At 37.3% G+C, this 7,722-nt stretch overlaps 2 protein-coding genes and 1 long non-coding RNA gene across 9 annotated transcripts in view; 1 reads left to right on the forward strand and 2 right to left on the reverse strand.

Annotated features, from left to right (window-relative positions):
* The window catches only part of LOC128604701 (NACHT, LRR and PYD domains-containing protein 4-like), a 197,509-nt gene that overhangs the window by 27,966 nt on the left and 161,821 nt on the right, over positions 1 to 7,722 (reverse strand). The window lies entirely within an intron of this gene.
* On the forward strand, positions 221 to 1,164 carry LOC128604738 (uncharacterized). Its single transcript, XR_008385265.1, has 3 exons — positions 221 to 355; positions 724 to 803; positions 1,029 to 1,164. It is a non-coding gene; the product is annotated as an uncharacterized LOC128604738 (long non-coding RNA).
* LOC128604707 (uncharacterized) lies at positions 350 to 7,601 on the reverse strand. 7 transcript variants are annotated; one of them, XM_053619830.1, is made up of 5 exons: positions 6,243 to 7,601; positions 5,956 to 6,075; positions 5,713 to 5,799; positions 4,506 to 5,483; positions 350 to 4,306 (listed from the first exon to the last, which is right to left on the reverse strand). In XM_053619830.1, the coding sequence occupies exon 5, from the start codon at positions 3,295 to 3,297 to the stop codon at positions 2,311 to 2,313; it is 987 nt and encodes a 328-aa protein (XP_053475805.1). In that variant the 5' UTR covers positions 3,298 to 4,306; positions 4,506 to 5,483; positions 5,713 to 5,799; positions 5,956 to 6,075; positions 6,243 to 7,601; the 3' UTR covers positions 350 to 2,310. The 7 variants fall into 7 exon arrangements, with proteins under 7 accessions (XP_053475805.1, XP_053475803.1, XP_053475804.1 ...); XM_053619828.1 differs by having other exon boundaries at positions 4,506 to 6,075; positions 6,243 to 6,886; positions 7,213 to 7,601; XM_053619829.1 differs by having other exon boundaries at positions 4,506 to 5,799.

Consider the following 7,722-nt stretch of genomic DNA (forward strand, 5'->3'; position numbering starts at 1 on the left):
TCATGAAACTGCCAGATTTGCTCATGAGCACCAACATTCATGTTCATTCTCATCACTGCGCCTGTGCAACTGCATGTGTTCCCTACGTGGCCTCATCTATTTCGCTCGGGAATATCCACACGGTACAAGAACGGTACAAAGATAAAGGTAATGTATACCATTGTTAAATTACAACAATTATCATGAACGGGACCGGATTAAAAGGAAGAGAGAGCGAGAGCGAGAGAGAGAGTAATATTGTGTCAAAGTTCTTACCCAGAAAACCGCTTCTGGGAAATTGCCGTTCCCGAGGTTGGACACACGAGGGCAGTCAAGCTCCATCCAGCGCAACACACAACGCCGCCTGAAACAGAAGGTAGATTTGGGCTAGTGTACACAGATACAGCTCATTAGCGTTATTACTATAAATTGTATCATTTTCACATATCAAGGACGATACACGGAGCTTCTGAACTATTTAACAGTAGCTTATTATTATTATTATTATTATTATTATTATTATCATCATCGTCATCATCTCGTTTTTAAAGAACATACCTTCATCACTTGACATAAAAAAAAAAAAACCTTTCCATGTACAAATTTACATTGTCACAAAACAGCTGTACATGTATCTGGAGACATTAGTTCAATGTCCATTCTTAAACATGTTAGATAAACAAACAAAAGGAAAAGGTTAGATAGACCAAAGATTTAAATATAACTCCGTTCAAATGAATATAGGCCTGCTCAGACACCACAGCGTTTAAAAACCTCGAGATTCCCGGCGTCATAAAGAGAACAACCGTCAAACATACCATCAGGTTAGTTCTAGAACTCTGACCGTGATGTCATAACGGATCTTATGGCTGGCTGCTCTGATTTCACTATATTTGTCTGTCTGTCTGTGTGTGTGCGCACGCCAACATAGTTTAAACAATAATAATACATTCACATTTTATCATGTACATAGCAGTATATTCATCAACATCATAAAGTACACACATTCTTTTCTAATATAATATTAACACTGTAATCTTCTTCCCTAGTTCTGGATCTTCTCGAGTGAAATAGATGAGGCCACCTACGGAACATATTAATTTACATACACAGCAAAATCCACAGAAAGAAATCAACTCTATTGGATTTAATGTAAACACTTTTAAAGTGTCTGGAGGGGTCCACACTCCACATTGGGATTTTAACACTTTAATAGAGTTCACATCAACTCTTTGTATAGTTGCAACTGAACACTACTCAAGTGTTAGTTTCTCAACACCAGTGGGTAGTGTTAGAAATTAATTCTCATAGGAGTAATTCATTAAATCTCATAGTGGTAATTGCATACTATTAAATGAGTTGCCTCTAACACTATAAAGTGTTAATATGCTACTGCACAATTAAAATTACATTTAAATGATTACAAATCTAAAAGGCAAATAAAGAAAAAAAAAACAAGTTGATTGCTTTATAATGGTTTTATTTTTTCAAGGGCGTTAACATTACTGACCCCTCATGTCAAGTCTTTCTAAATATAACAATTGGGCACTATGTACTCTCTTTGATTAATCTCATTAGAGCACTGCTGGTCAAATGGCCACTGCTGGTCAAATGGCTGGTCAAAAATGTGTCAGTTCGTTCACAGAGATGACAGAAAACTCATCCATTTGGTTATCTTCCATAGAGTATGCATTGAAGTGGTCATCATAGAACATAGTGCTTTCATAATTTCCTGTAATGTAAAAACACTCTTCATATATTATTATCTCACAGACCTTTTTGAACACAGGGAGATCATAGGTACATCCAGTGCATATGAACAAACCAACCTGATACTCAGTACCATAATGTCTGACCCACTTTGTACTTGTAACACTCAAACAGGCTTCTAAATATAATGTCTGACTGAGTTCTTCCCCACCTTGCAAGTTACAGATGGTTTTTGATGTAGGGCCAAATTAAAAACAATTAAAACCTTCTAAAACAATCATTTTCACAGTTAAATATCAATTGACGATGTTGCTTTACTAATGATTTAATGAGATTCTTGAAATTTTTGCCACATCTTTTGAAAATATGGTGCTTAGCTTCAAATCGCATTCACCACATATGGATAAGAGGGCCAATTTTTTTATGCATCTCAGATAGTGCATCATCAAGTGGTGCTTGGGAATCGACCTCTTGTCAGGAAACAATTCTTTGAATAGAGTATGGTGATCACAGATCAGATGTTTTAAGTAACATATCATCCCATCAGTTATGGTGTAGGAGAACACTATATTGACAATCTGTATCGAAAGCAGGAGAAAGTTCCAGTGATTGTTATTCCTTTCAATGACCACCAAATATCAGTGGAGTGTTGTGCAGAAGACACCATAACTGTATGGCATTCAAACCCAGGTGTTTGCCCTTATCATCCATTTTTAACCCACTTGGTTTGTTTTTACAGTCTGTGTAACCATAATTAAAGCTCTGTATCCTATTTGACAATGTGTTCAAAGAGACATAGTCCTGTTTAACAAGGTACTCAAAAAACAGTTTAAGTTCATACTGTACCACACCCTCTAGCAGATCATGAATGATGACAACAGCATAGTTATCAGTACAATGGAAATACTGTAATGAATTATGCACACATGACTTTTTGACACCATATATTGACCGCAGTTCAGGATTTTCATTTAGTGCCTTACAATGTTCAGTATGAACCTCTTTGGAATGGAAAATTAACCCAGAATGATCTTCAGTAAATATAGATTGAACTTCTTCCTTACTAATTAAACAGAACCTATGGAAATTAGTTGCACTGAAATATTCCACAAATGCCAGTAAGCCATTTAAAGCCAAATTATCTCCTGTTACTTGAATTACTGAGCCAAACAAAGGTTGTTCAAAACAAGGAAGCTGTATGCCTTCGGTTTCTAAGATTTTCAGGTCATCAATAAGGGGCTTTGGTATCACATCAAAACCATATGTCTTAAGATCTTCCATGTAGAATAGAGCTGCAAGATGTACATTAATTAGTACAGAGTTACACTTGGGTGGAAGATTTTTTTTTTTTAGAGTAAAATAGATACAACCAAGTTTGTGGATCCCCCTCTTGGAACCTAGAGGGTTAGCAGTTTCAAAATCGTTGTAATAGAGTAGAATCTGTAAAGCGTGCTTTTGCTGCGAGAACAGTGCATGGTTTTGGAAATACGACCCATCATTAATGTCTTTGTTAACTCCAATTCCACTCTGTTTGTCCTGTAAAAAACTCTCTCTAACTGGACTGTTTTTGAATATTGATTTCAGTGTACCCAGAATGGGTACATACATGCACTTGTCCGTTACGGGAACCTGCCTGTAGTTCTATCTCTGCGCAAATCCATTCTCACCCCAAGAACACATTCTTTAGGTTCAACTATTTCCCATTTCTCATCATAATATTTATGTCTCCTTGACTCAGTGTTTAATGCTGAAAAAGGATTACTTAATTGATCAAAACAGTGTTCAGTTCTTCTACAAGTGTCTGAACTTGTACTTTCAGGAGTATCAGTTTTAAGAACTGCATCTCATGCTTGGATTTTAACATCATTAACAACTTCTTCCATTGAACAAACAATTGTTTGGACAGCACTTTCAGAAAGACCTGATGCTTGCAAATGAGCAACAATTGATCCACACACTGAAGATAGCTGAGTTGTAACAACAGAACTTTGTGAAGTATGTAAAGTGGCAACAGAATTTGGGCGATCATTTGAACATTCCGCCTCATATTCTCCCTGAGTGGAAAGATCCTGATTAGTATCAATCTCTTGATCCATAGTGTGACTATGTACCTTGCTGAGGTGTTTTCGGAAGCCACTATAAGTACAAAATGATAACGGGCGACCTGGCTCTCCACATTTTAAATGTAACTTTTTGCTAAGATATAAACCATGTTGAAATTTTAAATGTTGACAAAGAACCAAACAAGTTCTGAGGTGTGCTTTACATACAAAACATGTGAACATCTTCAAGGCTGTTAATCTCACTGCAGCAATCATGCTCGAAGATCTTTAACACGCGGGCTCTCCTTTGCTCTTCCGACATCGATGTTATAGATAGTGGTTTGGATAAATGTGTAGAAATTACAAAGAGCTTCATCATATGAGAAACTGAAGACATAGTGAACTTTGAACAGTTCATCAAAAGCTGCCACTGATGTGTGTGCCTTACATGGGATCGCCTTTTGGTCGATAATAACGTAGAACTTTGGGATATCCTTCTTTCGCTCACTGATGCAGAGGAGGAATGGTTGTCTTGTGTCAGCACTCTCAATGAAGGTAGTCACACTGGCTCCTTCCTGAAGGTCAGCAAAGGGACATAAAATAAATATGAAAATAAAACTGCATGTTTTTTTTTACATTATCACTAGCACCGTCACATCTTGTTTGCAGGTGGAGTAAGCAAAATGAGATGCAGGTCTCAGAATCCCAAAATAATCTACACCTCAAGAGTTCCTAAAATTAAGATCTGATGTTTAAATAGTAACTTTTGCATACCTTAAGATATCTCACAAGATGGCTGGTTGCTTGAGCTGAACTGATCTTGGATATTTTTTTTCTGGCCTCTTGAGGTTAGAGGGAGCAGATGCAGCTGCAAAAGGATTGAGGACATATCGCTGTCCCATCGTAAAGACATCACAAAATAATTAAATGATCTCTCTTTAATTATTTTTTTAAAGACTGGAACATTTTTAAAATACAAAACAGTTTATACTGACCATTGTAGTCCTCAGATTCAGGTTCAGTTCCTGACAGCAGCTCGCCCATATTCTTAAGAGTCTTGCAGTCTGCAATGATTTTTGGCTTGAAGAATATTGACCACTTTGCCAGGAACTTCTGAGACACTTCGTCACCAAACATCATGGAGAAATCCTGGTCGATCTATAAACAAGGTTTATACAGGTTTAAACATAACGGACATAAATGGATAAAAGGTCAAATACTAAAAATTAAGATCTGCTGTGTTATTTATGCATACATTTGGGATATAAAAGATTAGAACGTTGAATTTCTCAGTTTGGACCGGCCTGTTGGTGTTACGGTGATCATTGAACAACTCCTTTCTCTACTGTACCAGTGAACTCATTTAATAACTACAGAGAAAATTTCCTTTTCAAAACTATTTCCAAAGCTAAAGATTTTCTTACCAATCCAGGTACATCAAGGAAACGAGGGAACAAATCCAGGACTGAAGATGGTGCATCCTCACCGACCACCTTCTGCCGATACTGGAAAGTCGCTCATCTTCTCTTTGACCACAGATTCATCAGTGGAATATCGTATCGTAGATATCGCCTCCCTGCACTCCTCACCAAATTGCTGTTGACAGAATAACAGAGATTCTCGTCTGGTTTTTGGACCATCCTGAAGAACAGTCTTGGAATGACACCGGGAGCCAGCACAGGTGTTACGTTGAACTGTCTTGATCCTCCATGCAATGAAGCCACTATTACCCTCAGGATCATAGTAGTGTTCCTGTTTAAGAAAAGACCCAAAGAGAGGCATCTCGTGCTTGGCTTCAAGAATGAATTACTCAACACAGTAAGTTCACACAATGACTATATAACACTACAAAAACAAGTGGAAAATACAAAGCTGAGCAACCTATAAACACTCATCTAAAACAAGATCATTTTAACTTTAAAACTATAAAAGGGAAGAAAATATAAAAACACACTGGTTTGGGTTTTCAGACAGAACTTACATATCCATGTTTGGAGAAAGGATCTTGGAGGTATGGAAAAAGTGTCACAATTCCCAGTGCATAATTCGTCTTGACGATGGAATCATCCTTTCAAATAAATCAATTTACTTTGCAAGCGTGTATGTTTTGCAAGAAGTTAAAGGATAAATTCCCCTTTTATAGCAACACAGAATAGCATTCTTTAGCTGCGCCACATGAATCTGTTGTGATGACAAAGGGAGGGAAGTGACCTCCAATTCTTACCCATGTAGCTCTAACATGTCTGCAACCAGGACGTTCACCATCTGTTAGTGTTTTGGTCTTTTCATACTCCTTGAAGATTTCCTCACCCTTTGGATTGGCCCTCAGAACACAATCAACTTTCTGCCAAAACATCTTACATTGTTATGACATGCTCATGGAAATTTAAGAGGATTTTTAATGCCTTTCCTTTATGCCGAGAATACATTTACAAAACACTTCTACAGATAAGTATCAATAATAAACAATTATGTAATTGAGGATTTTAAATGCATTTATTCAAAGCTTACCTGTCTTGCTTCATTCTGGTCCATTAACCCTGTTGGGTTCCTCCTCTTTCTTGTGGACTCCAGGGCAATTGTGGAATCTGATGAATGGGATGAAGCTGGGGATAGTGGAGTCAGTACAGAGGAGGATGCTTGATCTGAGACCAGTTGAACATCCAGATGTACAAAATCACAGACAGAACAAAATCAATTTAAATGTACATGTATTTATCAGTAACAAAAGCATTTCAACAAATACTTGAATGGTTACATAAAAAAATATAAAGTATATTATCTTCATTAAGTACTTTTTACGAATAAGATGTACTTAACGTAATGATCAATAGTATAGCAAATGATAATAGTTTGAGGTCCCTCAAAAAGATATTTTAGACTCTGCTCCTAGGTAACTTCATGTGTTCCCTACGTGGCCTCATCTATTTCACTCGAGAATATCCACAAATAGGGAAGAAGATTACAAAAATAAAGGTAATGTATACAATAATTATCGTGAACGGGTTTAAAAAAGGGGAGAGAGAGTAATAGTAATCATGTAATATTTCTTGGCTAACTACCACAAACTTGGAACAGAATACCCCTTCTGGGAAACTGCCGTTCCCGAGTTTGGACACACGAGGGCAGTCAAGCTCCATCCAACACAACGCCGCCTGAAACAGAAGGCAGGTTTGGGCTATTTTACACTGACGCAGCTCATCAGCGTTATTACTGTGCATTGTCTAGTTTTCACGTATCAAGGACAATACACGGAGCTTCTGAACTGTTTAACAGCATCATCATTATGATTTAATTTTTAAAGAACGCACCCTCTTCTCTAGACATGGAAATGTTGGGTTTTTTAAGTTTACATTGTCACACAGCAGCTGTACAGATATCTGGATATATTATTTCAGTGTCCATTCTTAAACACGACAGATGAACAAACAAAGAAACTAACCACATGAAAAGGTTAGATAGACCAATGATTAAATACTACCCTGCTCAAATGAATACAGAGGCCAGCTCTGATACCACAACGTTTAAAAACCTCGACATTCGCGGCGTCATAAAGGGAACAACCGTCAAGCATACCATCAGGAAACTTATAGAACTCTGAACGTGACGTCATAACAGATCTTATGGCTCGCTGCTCCGATTTGACTATATATGTCTGTGCGCGCGCCGGGGAGACTGACCTGGACACGGTATAAGGACAGCACACAAACACATTTAAAACATATTAACACATTAACATTATATCATGTACATAGCAGTATAGTTATCATAATAAAGTACACAAATTTACTGCTAATAGTAACATTATTAATGTCTTTCTAATCTCATTAGTCATTTCATTCTCATCACTGCTCCTACATAACTTCATGTGTTCCCTAGGTGGCCTCATCTATTTCACTCGAGAATATTGCTGGCTCAAATTTAGCCTATTACCTGAAGACACTTAAAAAATTCAACATAGAAGCAAATACTCACATCTGCAAACCCAGTT

This window comes from Ictalurus furcatus, unplaced genomic scaffold (assembly GCF_023375685.1).
Source record: "Ictalurus furcatus strain D&B unplaced genomic scaffold, Billie_1.0 scf2, whole genome shotgun sequence".
Lineage (NCBI taxonomy): Eukaryota > Metazoa > Chordata > Actinopteri > Siluriformes > Ictaluridae > Ictalurus > Ictalurus furcatus.

What these genes read in the sequence shown, in the direction of transcription:
- LOC128604707 (XM_053619828.1), bottom strand. Translation starts at nt 3,297, where the DNA reads ATGTATGTACCCATTCTGGGTACACTGAAATCAATATTCAAAAACAGT.